The sequence below is a fragment of the Pithys albifrons genome, chromosome 7, assembly GCF_047495875.1.
Source record: "Pithys albifrons albifrons isolate INPA30051 chromosome 7, PitAlb_v1, whole genome shotgun sequence".
NCBI lineage: Eukaryota > Metazoa > Chordata > Aves > Passeriformes > Thamnophilidae > Pithys > Pithys albifrons.
In genome coordinates, this window is record NC_092464.1 from 47659284 (window position 1) to 47674041 (window position 14758).

Here is a 14758-nt window from a genome sequence, read left to right on the forward strand (position 1 = left end):
CCAGTTGATTAATCTTTTTCTTTTTTTCTTTTTTTTTCTGTTGAACCTTTTAAAATATAAACCAAACCTGTGCCTTTTCACATCTTTTGGCACTTCCCCAAAATACCAAGTATTTCAAAGTTTGACTCAGAGCTCAAGAAGCTTCCTGTAATTGTTGGCAAAGAGAATAAGAGTAAAGGGCTAATGGAAGAATAACACTACCAACAACAATCCTCTCCTATTCTCTTCCCTGCAGTTCACATTGGCATGGGATTTATAGTCAGGATGAGGTGATGGGACACTCATTGCATCCCTCTGAACTTCACTTCTCCAGCTGTATCTAGTTTCACAAGTTATTTTGGAACTGCATATTCAAGAAATGTTGAGTAGTTGCTGACAACAGAAAGTTCTGGATGAGAGAGACATCTGTTATTTTCTTTCAGGAGATGCTCCTACCTTCTCTCTGCAACATGGAAAACCTAGTGCTGCCTGCAATGTAATGATGCCTCACCTGGATTTTGGTGATTTTCAGCTTCTAAACTTATTTAATGAGCCTGGATCAATTCAAAACAACCTGCTGTAGAAAGCAAGAGTGTGTTCTCCATTGAGATAACAGCTTGTGGAGCTATTACCGTAATAATACTGCTTCAAAAAGAATACTCGTTTCAATGGTTAATTGTTTCCAGCTCTGTGCTGGTACCATCCCAGCAGGAACAGGCCCGGCATGACTTCTGCTGCATTGCCTGCTGTTATCGCAGTGCACAGAGCACTCTCCAGCAGACGTGGAAGCATTTAATCACCTAAGCGAGCACTTTCTCCACTCCAGCAGTCAGCAGAGAGCCAATACCCTGATGCAGCCAGTACCCATTCCCATAACGATAATTTTCCGACTATATTGCTCAGCCGAATAGAAGAGAAATGTGTGATCTGCAGCAGAGTATCTAGTGCCAGTGTTAAACCACCAGTGCCCTGTGCAGTCTGAAAGCCTGGTGCAGCCTGCACTCCCTTATGCACATCACGTTCTCCTTCACCAAGAAGATGAACAAATTCAACTTTTTATTTCAGGTGGACCCAAATAATTTACATTATCTTGCCATGAAAAATACATGCATAAGCCACTACTACAAGCTCTTTCCATTCTTGTTAGAGGGCCAACAAAGAGTCTTGATGTTGAAAATGTATGTGTACCATCTTCTGTCCAGCTAAAAGAAATATATATTTATACTGTCAGCACCAGGCAGCATCAGGGAGTGTAGCTGGCATCTGTAAGCATATATTGCTCTTTCTTTCAGTTTTCCTCCCACTTCCTTTCAATTACACCCACCGATTATATTTTGGATTCATTGACATTGCAGTCACTCCTGTGTGGGCACAGTCAAGCCAGTTTCAAATGAGCTAATTTGACTACAGATAGCATTGCAGACAGCACGGCATGGGACTGGATGCAGTAGAAGCTGTGTAAGTACTTCAGCGGTTTCACCACCATGGACTGTGGTGGGCTGCTGCGGCTCTCAGGGCAGAACAAACTATATGTTAAAGCTCAGGCACACGGATGATACATAGTCACAATTCGGTGCAGAATGATGCTGCTCTGACTCAGGGAAAGGTTAGACACGCAGCCGACCAGGGACCACGGGCTGAGCCAGACCTAGTATGCAGACCTAGTATATCCAAAAGCATCATTCTGGGGTGAGTTGCAGTCTGTTGAGCACTCTTACAATTGCTTGAGATGTTAAAAAAAAAAGTAAAGAAAAACAAAAGCGGACTTCACCCAGATATACAAAAGCACTGTGCCCTGCAAGAGCACAGAAAAGCCTGTTGAGGTGACTGATGAGGCTTTCACGAGGTTTGTAAACACTTATTCCCTGCCCGCTGCACGGGGGCGAGCCCAGGGAACTTCTGGGACAGGAGAGCTGCAGGGAATGTCTGAGCACCTGAGACCTCGGCGTCCTTTCACCTGAAGAAGGGAAAAGCCTGCCCTTAGCGGCCAGGTGACAGCACTGGGGACATTCTTAGTCTCCCCGTGCTCAAGGGGTGAGTGCCCACGGAGGAAGGAGGAGGTTAACCTTCCTTCTTCTTCTCGCTGCCCGCCGGCGGTCGGGACAGAGCCGCAGACAAGACTCCGCAGAAGACCTGACCCCGGGAGGGATCCCCGGGCGGGATCCCCGCCGTGCCCGGGCGGGGGCGGGCGCGGGTGCCGCCCGGGAGGCGGAGGCGGTGGCAGCGGCGGCCCCGCCTCGCCCGCCGAGGGGCGGAGGCTCCTGCCCACCCACTACTACCGCGGGCGGGCTCGGGGCAGCGGCAGGAGCCGCTGGGAGCGCAGCGGGGCTGGGGTGGGCTGGGCGGCAGCGGTGCCTTCTCCGGCGCCGGGCGAGCGGCGGTGCCCCCGGAGGAGGGTGGGAGGAGGAGAATAAGAAGAAAGAAGGACCGGGGGCCCCTCCGCGGGTCCGCTGGTCCAGCGTGCGGTGCGGGGTCTGTCCGCAGGTGCCCCGCAGCCGCCCGGTCCATCGCCGGCCTCCCGCGTTGGTCCATGATCGGCGGGCGGGCAGCGCCCCGCGCCCGCTCCCCCGGCTCCGGCAGCGCCCCGCGGCGGCGGCGCTGAGATGGGGGGCAGCCTGGGCTGCCACCGCTCCATCCCCCGCGACCCGGCCGACCTGTGCCACAGCCGCAAGTTCAGCGCGGCGTGCAACTTCAGCAACATCCTCGTCAACCAGGAGAGGCTCAACATCAACACGGCCACGGAGGAGGAGCTGATGACCCTCCCCGGGGTCACCCGGGTGGTGGCCCAGAACATCGTGGAGTACCGCGAGTACATCGGCGGCTTCAAGAAAGTGGAGGACCTGGCGCTGGTGAGCGGGGTGGGGGCAGCCAAGCTGGAGCAGGTGAAGTTCGAGATCTGCGTGAGCAGCAAGGGCAGCTCGGCGCAGCACTCGCCCAGCTCCCTGCGCAAGGACCTGGCCTCTGAGCACCACCTCTCCGTCACCAAGATCAACATCAATACCGCCACCCCGGCACAGCTCATGAGCATCCGAGGCATCACTGAGAAGATCGCCAACAGCATCGTGGACTATCGTAAGGAGCATGGACCCTTCAAAAGTATTGAGGACCTGGTGAGGATGGACTGCATCAATTCCTCCTTTCTGGACAAAATCAGGCATCAGATTTTTGCAGAACGCTCCAGACCCCCTTCGACAAACACCAATGGTGGCCTCAACTTCATGGCCAAGCCTCACCCCAGCCCCACTTCTCTAAGCCTCCAGAGTGAGGACTTGGACTTTCCTCCCGGGGGTCCAACCCAGATCATTTCCACTCGCCCATCTGTGGAGATGTTTGGGGGGGTGAGAGATGGCAGACCAGTTCTGAGAGTGGCTACCTGGAACCTGCAAAGCTGCTCCATCGAGAAAGCCAACAACCCAGGAGTGCGGGAGGTTGTGTGCATGACGCTGCTGGAGAACAGGTAAGAGGCAGCACCTGACCTACAGACCTAGCTTCATGCAGGATTGTATATTAATGCCTTTGAGTTTTGGGCACTTTAGAGTCCTGTTGTGATCCTAGGGGGAGTCACTCCTTTCCAGGATTACTAAATGTTTCCTACTTGCATAGAACCCTGGTTGAGTCATAATGCTGGGACTGTAGTGACTGTCCCTTGACAAGGCTGCTATGATCCCTGGTAGGTAGCAGACCTCCTGAGGAGATATGTGCCTACACACATCTGGGCAGGGAAGAAGTCTGAGCAGTTGGTTAGACCTGTTAATGGTTGGTCAAGGATTGTTTCTGCATTAAGAGCCTTTTGAACAAGTCATGGAGAACTGCCTTTCCTGCCAGAATCTGGTGGGCAGAGCAAGGGCTATGTAACAGGCATGGAATGCCACAGCTCATCCTGCAAGGGTGACACAGCTTGTTAATGAATGGTCATGGGGCTTCTGCTGAGCTGGAGGAACTGCTCATCCTTGGGGTTCAAGACATGGGGCAGCTGCCTGGGGAGGCTCTTCTGTGCCTGTGCCAGGTGGGCCCCTGACTGCACTGAGGGTATGGGCATGGAGCAAGGTCTATTTGTGGTGTGGTCAACTGAGATGGTACTTCTGGTGTTAATGGAAAGCCGAGAGTTTGCGTTTTGTTTTTTGTAATTAGGCAAGAGTGCTGAGGATGTCTCTCTTGCTAAACTTTCTGCTTGATACAGCAATCTAAGAATGCAATAAGGATTTTGAAATAACTCCCACCCTTTCCTTTCCATGTGTCAAACCTGTCCCAGCTGATCCAGCATTTAGTTTACAGCACTGATAAAGTTACTTTTCTCTCTGGCTGCCACTTAAACTTCCAGCTGGAAATGAATGAGATTCCTGGACTTCTGCAAAAGGGATATTGTGCGGAGGGGAAGTGCTGGTGAGCAATTAACTCTGGTGTGCCCTGAGCTCTGGCTTTTTCCAATAACATGCTGAATAATGACTCTTGTGGGTGCAGTTGCAGATGTCAGGCATGCAAGAAAGAAGATGACAGTGATGTGGCATCCTGCGCTGCATTACAGTACTCTTGGTTGGGGCTACTGCTGCTGTGCACTGTTTGAAAACATCTGTCATCTCACACCCAGCACTGTTTGATACCCAAATTGGAGATGATAGACCAGTGGGGGTATTGAGACTGTTATGCTGATGACTTCAGCCTAATATCTCTTGGTATTCTGCTTCCCTAGTTCAGGTATTCCCTACTTACCCCTTGGTCTCCACTCGGTTTTTCTGTGAACAGCTGGTTGGCTGGATCGGACCTTAGGATGAAGTTTGGTGGGATTGCGCATCAGGGTGGGGCAGAGGCAGACAGACCTGCTGAGGAAGGAAACTCAGGTTATCTGTAGCTTCAAGATTATTTTAATTATCCAGTTTTGGAAGAAAAGTGACTTTGATGATTTATATGTATTAGGGATTTTTTAAGGACCTCATCCAATGAAGTGTTAAGTGTCAGTTCTGCATCTTTAGCATTTTGGGGAAAAAGAACGAAACAAAGTAGTCCATCTGTTATAAAACCTAGGCAGAGAGAGTGACTTATAAAATAAACTTGCCTTAGCCCAAGCAGGCCACTGTGTATACAGAGTGTAGCTCCTGAAGTTTGTTTTATTTGTGCCCGTAAGCTGCATGGTACTTTGTTTTGTCTGGTTTAGCAAACAGGCACTCAGTTGTGCTGGGTGCTGTGAAAGGTCTCCCTGATACTTTGAAGTTCCAAAGGAGCCTGATATAAGTGCTTGTTTTTGTCCTGTTTTATTGCACGTATCTGTGTCATCAATCACACAGGGAGAGTACAATGCAATTGTTTGCTGTACTTGATCCTTATTTGTGATAACACCAGAAGTTGGAAAGAAACGAGAGTAATGTGCATCCACAGACAAGGCTGCAAAACTTTTCTGGGAAAATAAATGTAGGATCACAAAAAATGAACATGATTCAGGAAAAAAGTGTATGTTGGGAAAAGCCATACTCAGCACCTCAGGGAGGAATTTCCTCTTGCTTTTGTGAGCATTACTGAGGTCAGTGGAGCTTTGTGGCTGTAAACCAGCCTCAGCTGAGGCCAAAAACTTCCTTCATTCTGCATGTGAGCTCCGTGGTCTCCCTCCCAGCTCCAGTTGTGTACCCTGGGAATGGATAGAAAGGAGACTAATCTTTGCCCAGATACTTCAACTTCAGTAGTCAGCTGGAGAAATTCGTCTCTTGCTTCTGCAAGCAAGAATACACTGCTGCATGGGGTTCACCAGCACTTCAGCCTCACAAAATCCATGAGGCTTGTGTTCACAGTGCTCTGTGTGCTCAGCTGATGTCCCGCGTGTGTTGCTGAAGTCTCCAGCTATTAAACAAGCTGTTGCCCTGGAGGTTATGAAGACTGCTTGGTCTGACAGTAGGTAGATGCTCTCATGAATTAAGCTAATGGGCACTTGCTTGCTGATGTATTTTGTGCACAGCTGCCCTCAGGTACACAGGGAAGCTCCTTTGTGCTGGTCCCTTATAGCCCAGGGTGATGTCAGGTAGACTGGGATGCTCTCAGAAGCTGGAGTACTGTCCTGTTGCAGTGCTTCTATTGCAGAACCTGCCTCAGCTAGCTTTTTAAGTCTAAAAATAAAGCATAGCAAGTCAAGAAGATTAGTACAACTGTGTGAAGACCCATAAAGAATCTTAATTTGGCACAGTGGGGCCTTTTATGCCAGTTAAAAGGCTGCTTTGGGGCTTGCTTTGGGGTTTGCATTCTTTGTTTATTTGGTTGGGATTTTTTAGTTTGGTTTTTTTTATGACGAGCTCAAAGCAAGTAGTTTTAAAACCCTTTGAGCTTGTTCTTTCAGGTGTTAACAACAGGGAAAAAAATTGCTGCTATTTCCAGGTGAGACTGGAAGATGAAGTCTATCTTCTAGGTTTTTTTTTGTCCTTTGTACTGAGGGAACAGTGGTGCAGGAAGGAGGGAGGGCCAAATCTTCATTCAAAATAAACAAAAATATATAAAATGTTATATTGTAATCTGCTGAAGGGAGGAGAGGGGTAAAAAAAAGAAAAACAACCCAAAATCTTCACGCTTGTTCTGAGAAGTGCTAAATTTCTGAAGAGCAGTGAAGAGAATGTGTACTAAATCAGTAAGCATGACTACTACTGCTATGCTATTTTAAAATTCATTGCTGGAGTACAAAATTGAAATACAGCAAGGTCCTCACCCTCTTTTCTCATATTACAAAGATCTATGTTTATCACAGTGTTTGAAGTGGAGGAGCGAGGTGTTTTCATTCAGAGGACTAGAGAGTAATTTTAGAACAGCTTAACATGATGAACGAGGAGGTGAATGTGACACATAACTGGATTGAAGTACCAAATCTGTGGTGAATCTGCCCAAACTTGTTGTGTTTCTTGTAGGTGTGGTTCAGCAAATCTGGGATTTACTGACGGGGTCAGAGTTGGCCTGTCTCAGGGGTTGTAGGTCATCCCCTCTGCGTGCCCTCCACGTGCTCCCCATTCTTGGAATGAAGAAACCAATTGCTTCTTCTCATTAAAAAAAAAAAGTTAAAAAAGCTATGGTAAGGGTGGCATGATCAAAAGAGCAAGCCAGTTTGGGGGAAAGGCAAAAAGTGTTTTTGTGGGAGGTATAAGTAGCCCCACCAGGGATGTTTCCTCTGGCCAAGGTTGGTGGAGGTACCCCAGCGCTGGTCTGTACCTCAGGTCCATAGGGAAGGGCTCTCTTTCCACTCCTCATCCATACCTGCCTCAGACCTGTCCCTCCTTGCCATAAACTGGGTTTGTGACTCCCACTACATCCTGTGACTGCTTTCTCTGGCTGTTGAGTGTGGGGTGCCAGCTTGGTGACCCCATCAAGAAGCATGATGTAGGCATGTGTGACACCAACTGATGCACAGGGCATCCTAAAGGTCGGTCCTTTAGCTGGACTTCTTGCTTAGGAGTTTGCTAGTAGCTGAAGGCAGTGATCAGTTGTGCACCTTTTCCAGCATGGTTTACAGCAGAGTTTTTCTGACTGGTTTTGTTGTGCTTTATAATACTGAGCAGGAACTTCGTGAAGGCCTCTTAACTATTCAAAGTGACCTCTGAATACCATCTGATCCAGCCTTTTGTGGCAAAGGCAGCCTGACTGTAATTGTCTAGCACCATGTCCAGTCACACTTTGAAAACTTGTAGCACTGGGGCTCTTCTGCATCCCTATGTGGTTGTTTCAGTGATTGAGTCTTTTGAGTATAAAAAAATTACTTTTTGTTTGACTCTGGAGTAACAAATACAAATGCCAGTATAAGGTTTGTTGTACTCAGCACTGATGCTTTTATTTTTCCTTGACTTAATTTTGTGGACAGCAAGCCTTAGGAACATGTCAACCTCTCTTTCTCCCCCAGCTTTGTAACGGGTTAGCTGTTTTCAATTGGGTTAGATAGAAGCATAGACGTCTCTCAAAGGGAAGAAGTTAACCTCCATTTCTGTGTCTGAGACTTAAATTGGTGTTCCAGATGGGGGAATAGTAGGTAAACCTCAGCCCAAAATTGCCTCCTGGGTGGCAGTAAGTAGACAGGCAATCCCTGGATAACCTTTGCTGGGCCACCTTGGAAGTTCCTCTTCTTAGTCCTACCTACGCCAGGTCACCCTAAGAACATCATCTTGTCACATAATAAAACGATAAGTTTCTGAACCACCCCCTGAAGCAGCCTCTTCCTATTAAGAGCTGAGGAAAAATTTGTCTTGTTCAGGTCCCTGCACTAGGTGCTGAGGCAGGAGAACCACTTTCCCATCACTTTCCTACATTAGATAACAGGGGGCGTGTTTTGCTTTCCTCTTCAGTCCCTTAGGCTGGGCTGACAGATGGGGTAGTTACAAGGGCTAATTCTTTACTACTGGGCTTGAGGCTTTGCTTGGGAAAGGGTGTGGTCTGGTACCTTGCCTGCTGGTTTGTAGCCACATTTTTTGGTCAGGATGACAGAAAAGAATTGCACCTCCACCAAACAGACACTGTAGTACTGTGTTGTAGTACTAGTGATGGTTGTACTCGCATGCTTTGGAGGCTGAGCACCAGCTTATATTTGTTATTTCTACTCTGTCACTGCAGTTCTCAGTGGCTGGGCAGAGCCCCGAGGTGGGTCTGGTTTATGTCTTTCTTTTTACAGCCACTTGGTTTTTCTCCATTGGCTTAATACTAGGCTGGAGCCTCGCCAAGAATAATTCCCCTGCAAGAAAAGATCAGGAAAGAGGGGCTGGCTCGAGTAACCTGATTGTGCTAATAAGTCTTAAATGGCAAAAGAACAAATACACCCTCTTCTCCTTATGTAACAGAGAGGAAATCCTGCCTCCTGCAACTTCAGAAAAAACTTGAGAAAAAAGGAATTGTTAGATGATATCATCTATGTGCCCTTCACAAAGGGATTTTAATGAGCAGTAGAAATAAAGATGAATGTAAAGCCACCATTAATTTACACTTTCTAATACCTCAGAGGACAAAAAATAAGGGGTAATGGAAGAGCTGTTGTTTCTGGGTTTGGCTTTTTTGTTGTTTTTTTTGACCTCCACCTCTATGAGACTAACAATATTTTACTTACTGGAGAATATTGGGAGACTTAAACTGCCTTCTACATACCATCTGGCAGGGGGAAAGCAGCAAGATCTTCTTAGGTCATACCCTGAGTTATGTAGTTTTCCAGTGAAGTGAAACTCTACTGATTTACTCCTTTTTGGGATTTGGACCGTTGCTCTGTTCATGTAAAGTCACATGAAGACTGTGGACCTCAATGCTGAAGAGCACAACCATCTCCCTGGGGGTTAGGGCTCCTCTGCAGCACTGCACCCATCTTGGACAGGGGTTCCAGCCCCTTTCAGGACTGCTGCTAGGGGAACAGGTGATGTCAGTTTCAAATTAATAAAATAATACATTAATTAAATTCCATTTCTAAACTTCTGCTTTGTATGACTGCAGTACTGTGGCCCCGTGTGTAGGCATCACCTGCTCCTCTTGCAGGAGGACATATGTTCACACAAGTTATTTTGCAACTCCTGAGTCTTTGCAGAACAGATCAAAGGCAGACTTGCAGCAAGGTCATGAAGGGTGTACACCATCCCTGTGTCCAGACTCTTAGAGAAGCCATCTAGAGCTGTGTCCTCTGCAGGAGATCTCAGCACTGAGCTGTTCAGTCCTTCTTGGTCTTTGTTGATAGCTGTGAATCTGGTGGGTTTTCCACAGCCTCCCCATAGCTTCTGTTCCTCAGACATGGTACAGAATGTAGGACAGACCCTTGAAATCACCCCTGAGTAGCCTTCCCAGGGATTTTCTGTTTTAAATTGAGATCTGGGCATCATGTTGACTTTGAAGAACTGCCTCAGCATATTCTTTGAACATTTGAGAAGCTTTATCTAACCAGTTGTTTTTACCTGATTTAAAGTTGAGAATATGGCTGGAAGAGTGGTATAGTTAAAAGCTGGTTTATCCATATAAAATAAATATTTTCCCCCCCTCCTTTTTAAAATTATGACCATACCCTGCTAATGTTACTTCTGCCATAAAGCTTGACTAAAATGAAATAGATTAGTGGGGAAAACATTGGTTCATATATTACTTTTTCTCCCAACATGTGTAATTGATACATCTGGCAGCACTTAATGGCCACATCATTTCAATCCAGGCCTGCTGGGCTGTTTTGGCATGTATTTCATGTCACTGGATTCAAGTTGCAGATTGCAGGTATTTTGGTAACCTAGAGCTGTCAGCTTACTCTTACAGATCCTGCAAGGTCTGCTGTATTCCATGGGACAAAGATTAAATGGGTTGGCTGATTTATGGTAATAAATTGCTGAATTATTAAGTGATGCTGTACTGCCTGCTCCTGAATCACAAGCAAAGGCCGTAAGGCTGTAACCTCATTCTGCTTTTCAGAAAGCTTGTGCCACATGACTGTAGAAGACAGATTAGGTAGCTACACATAGGGCTTCATCCCATAAACAGAAATGTTTAATGCTTTGTGACTTTTGTGTGATTTGGGAACTTGCAGTACAGCTGCAGGAAGGGTGGTTTTCTAGCTTTGCCTTGAAGAGAGCAATAGAACCATTTCTGAAAGCAAAAGATGCTGCTGCTGCTCTTCTTACTAGGAAAGAAAAGCCACAGGACTGTGAACATGAGAATTAAGTGCTCTTGTGTTCCGGGCAAGGTGCAAGCAGAAGCTTTGTCAGTCCCTGTTCACTGGAGGAAACATTGTCTCTGCAACCAAGTGCTGGTCTGTCTCACCATGAACATGGATCTCCAGCAGTTAAACAGGGACATTTAGGAAGCAATCTGATTTTTATAGATTTAGCTGCACCCTTCTTGGTGGAGTTGGGCTTCAGCATGTTTCCTACAGCAGCATTGTTAGGACGACTCTGCTTCTTCAGTCTCTAATTAGTGTTTCTCTGGGAGTCTTGCCCAAATCATGATTAAAAGGCTTGGCCAGATAAGCAGAGAAGAGGTGATAGGGCATAGATTACAGTGTGCATGTAACTTATTTTTAAGTCACATTTTTCTTCATTGTGATGCAGGTGTAAGCTGGCAGGGGGAGGCACGGTGTCCTTATTGAAATAATTACAATATGCTGCAGTAATTTCTCCACACTATTATATGATGTGGTGATGGAGACAATGGAGACTATGGCACATTATTAATAACTACTTAAAAATAGGAACTCAGTACCTTCTTCACTTCCAGATTTTTTTCGTTATTATTTTACAGAGAGTCTGTGCTTTATTTGAATAATAGCTGGGAATCCCCACTGATTTATTGAAGAATAAGATCATAGTGGCTTTGCTGAGGGAGGGTGAGACCTACTGAAGACATCCTTTCTCATCATGGACCTTTTCCTCATCTCGGGCCTGAGTGATTCACAGTGGGTTCTGAAATGCCCTGTAAGGTGCCAAGAGCAGGGTATGCATCATGCCAACAACAGATAAATATGAAGGCCATATGTAGTTGTGGTAAAAAAGGATGTTTTCTGTCCATAAACTCTTTCATCTCACCCCTGGCATATGCAGCATATCCATGTTCTGATCAAGCTGTGTGGCTTTTCCAAATGGCATGAGGGTTTGTAAACTGCTGGGTCACTGCTGGGGGTGCTGAGTGCTGCTGACCTCCTTTCCATCCCTGCTGCTGGGGGTTTGTGCAGGCAGGAACCCGGCGTCAGTGCCAAGCTGTTATTTCCAGTGCCTGTGGTAAAATTATTAGAGGCCACTGAGTAAGAGAAATACTTTTACCCCCCATATGCCTCGTGTGTATGTGTGTTCCAGAAGCTCAACTGTGTATAAAAATATAATTTAAAAAACTATTGCTATGGAAAAATACATTTGGGATTTGATTGTCATCTAATGTGCTAAGGATGGCTGAGAATATTGTGGTTATGGAATGCACTGTGTTTGCATTCACAAATAATGGAATAAATGCAGCCTGCTTGTGCAGGGTGGATTGGAGTCCCTCTGACTGATGCTGTCTGGAAGGGGGCCTCTTGGCTGTGTGGGCTGTCTGTCTATCCTGTCCCCCAGTCTGTCACAGACTATGTGGGTATAGTTATTTAGTTAAAGGGCATAGTAATGCCCTTCTGTTCTTTGTGGTGAACATCTCAGTGGGCAAGGCTATACCTGGGAGCAGTTCACGCCATAGGCTTATGGAGATGGATGAAGAGGAGGAACTGGAAAATTTCCCTTTCCTTCTGTGTGGCTATTTTTTGCTCCATTTTTATAGGCGTTTCAGGTAGCGTGCTTGAGCTCCTGTGCAAATTTAGCTACAACAGCTGTCCAAGCTGTTCACAGCTGAACGGGTTTTAATGGGTTACTGAACAGCTAATTGATCAGCTCTGCTTTTGCTGCGTGTGGCGGCGGCAGCCTCCCTGCCCTAAATCCCTGGCGCTCACCACACGCTGCCAGTCCTGCAGAAACGCTGTTCCATTTGCTTCAGAAGACTGAGGGGGAAGCATAAACCTCTCCAGGCTGCAGCATAAGGAGGCTGTTGCTTTTGCCTTCAGACTTATCCTTTGACTCCCTGATATTTATAGCTGTGTTGTTCCCCTCCGTTTCCGTGTCGGTCCATCAGTCGCAGTCCAGCCGAGGCGCAGGCGCTCGACCAAGGGCTTGCTCCAGGCTCACTTGAGGTCACTGCCGGTCAGTGCCCTCCCTCCCTCGCCCAGGCTTGGCTGGCATAAAGGTTAGTCACCTTTCTGCCAAACTGGAAGCAGTGTGCTGTTGGATACACACTGCATCTTAACTTAGAAGCCTTATATTTGGTTTTCTTTATTTATTCTATTTAAACAAACAAGACCAAATGTGGTTCCATGTCAGTGCTGCTGAATTGCAGGGTGTTGTGACAAAAGCAAATCTTAATTTGGTATTGAAAAATGAACTTTAAAATAGGCAAGTTTTGTTTGTATACATGTGAGGCCAGTTCAACAGGTTTGCTGTCAAACCTACTTCTCACAGCATGTAAAATTACTACCTTACTCCTCCTTTTTCTTCCTTCTAAGCCGACAAAAATATGGAGAAGTGTGAACCCCTATCTGGGCGGATAGATTTAGCTGGGAACAACCCATATTAGTTGTTTTAAAACAGTCTGCTTTTCTAACAGGGCCAGAATTTTCCAGTGGTAATACCATCTAAGCTTACATAGGTTGATGTGGCTCTTTCACTCAAGTCAATGACGGGGTCCCTTTCCCTAAGCCTACCTTAGGGAAATCTTTGAATTGTTTCGCTCTTGTGATGTTTGGGGTGAAGTACATACCAGCCCCCACAAGACATGGGAGAGGAAGTACACTGTGTCTGCAACAGGTTCCACTCCTGTATGTAAAACACCAGAACCACCACTGACTTAAGTGCTAAAATACATGTTATCATCAGGAGAATGCCTCAGGGGTACCTGACTATGCTTTGCAACCAACCCAAGTTTTCCTATGGTTTTGGCAGCAATGGCAGTGCAGTTTGCAGCTATCTGCCTTTATCTTCCAGGTAGTCCTTTGTAGAGCTCTTTCCCTTATCTCTAGCTGTGTTTACAGTTCTCTTTCACAATCAATGGAGACTGTGCTACCAGGGCTGCCCACTGTCCTCTGTGCTGGCTGCTCTCCCGAAAACAGCATTGAGCAATGAGCAGCATGTGGCCTGGGTGAGGGCAAAGGGGTTGGTAAGGCTGGCAGATAGCACAGATGTATTTCCAACACATCCCGGAGGGATCTCTTGGTGAAGATTACCCTTTGGTTACCAAGAAACACCACAGTGTCTTGTTTTGATTGTTTCTGAGTTCTCTGGTGCAAAGCAGCACTGCAGAAAAGTGCTTAAAGGATGAAATAGAGTTTCAGGAGTTGAACAGTTCTCAGACATCAGCTTGTGGATTAAAGAAATACTCGGACAATTTCCTCGCGGAGCTGTTATCAGTAAAAATTCTGAAAGCATTGCTGGTGGATGGAAGCTCTGCAAAAGTCACCTCCAAGTATGTGGTGTTTCACCTTTTTAATCTGAGAGTACTTGGACTTGACTGTGATTTGTCTTGCTTCTCCATCCATTTCTGATTTTCTTTTTTTTGCGTGTGTAAAGTAGCTTTTTTGAGGAGCTGTGTGCAAGGATGGTGACCCTCTGTATTGCCCAACTGTGGACCCAAATTTGGCAAAAAGAAACTGAAAGTTGGAAACTGCGGAGATATCTTGTGTATTGGTTGTCCATAGGTAGAAAGGAAATTGCCTCATTAACTTACTTCTGTCCTTGACCTTATCTTTGAAACTTGCTCTTGCAACCTGAGCATGACCCCCTTCCATGTCGTCTTTCCAGTCTTACTGAACCTAAAGCCTTACCTCTGGCTCCACTAGGCTTTTAAATCATCTTGCACTTGAGTACTTCCAGTTATTTCAAGTGCTTCTTGATCAAACCTTTGCTTTCGCACCATAAGGGTTGAATGATATCATCTGTCACCTACAAGGCTGAGGACTTCAGTTTCCTTGGATCATCTGTGATACTTCTCCTAAATCATTGTAACACTGTCTTCTTGCTCCAAGATGTGCTGCAGCATTTCTTTCTCCTCTGCTGAGGCCTCTTTTCAGACGGTTAAGATATCTCAAGTTTCAGGCAAAACCTGCTTGAAAACTTCAGCCTTGTCTTTTATTTCAGGAGTTGTTAGGAATTCTTGCAATTAGAGGAGGCTTCTGTACCACTGCTTTAAAGGCAAAAAGGATTTATGTTTTTGATTTCTGTTCCTTGGAGGTATTAAAAGCTCACAGAAAAACAACTTGTCAGCTTCCTGATGTGTATAACATGGAATTATTTTTAACTTCCTAGAG

General features: G+C 46.3%; 1 protein-coding gene and 1 long non-coding RNA gene across 2 annotated transcripts in view; both read left to right on the top strand.

The window, feature by feature from the left end:
* Positions 1-780, top strand: part of LOC139674334 (uncharacterized) — a 50800-nt gene extending 50020 nt beyond the window's left edge. The window contains exon 9 of the long non-coding RNA XR_011698284.1: positions 423-780. This is a non-coding gene — a long non-coding RNA (uncharacterized lncRNA). The remainder of the gene's footprint in view (positions 1-422) is intronic.
* Positions 781-2274: 1494 nt separating this feature from the next.
* Positions 2275-14758, top strand: part of EEPD1 (endonuclease/exonuclease/phosphatase family domain containing 1) — a 61917-nt gene continuing 49433 nt past the window's right edge. Inside the window, exon 1 of the mRNA XM_071561407.1 lies at positions 2275-3436. Coding sequence (XP_071417508.1) covers positions 2583-3436 — 854 coding nt within the window. The 5' untranslated portion in view covers positions 2275-2582. The remainder of the gene's footprint in view (positions 3437-14758) is intronic.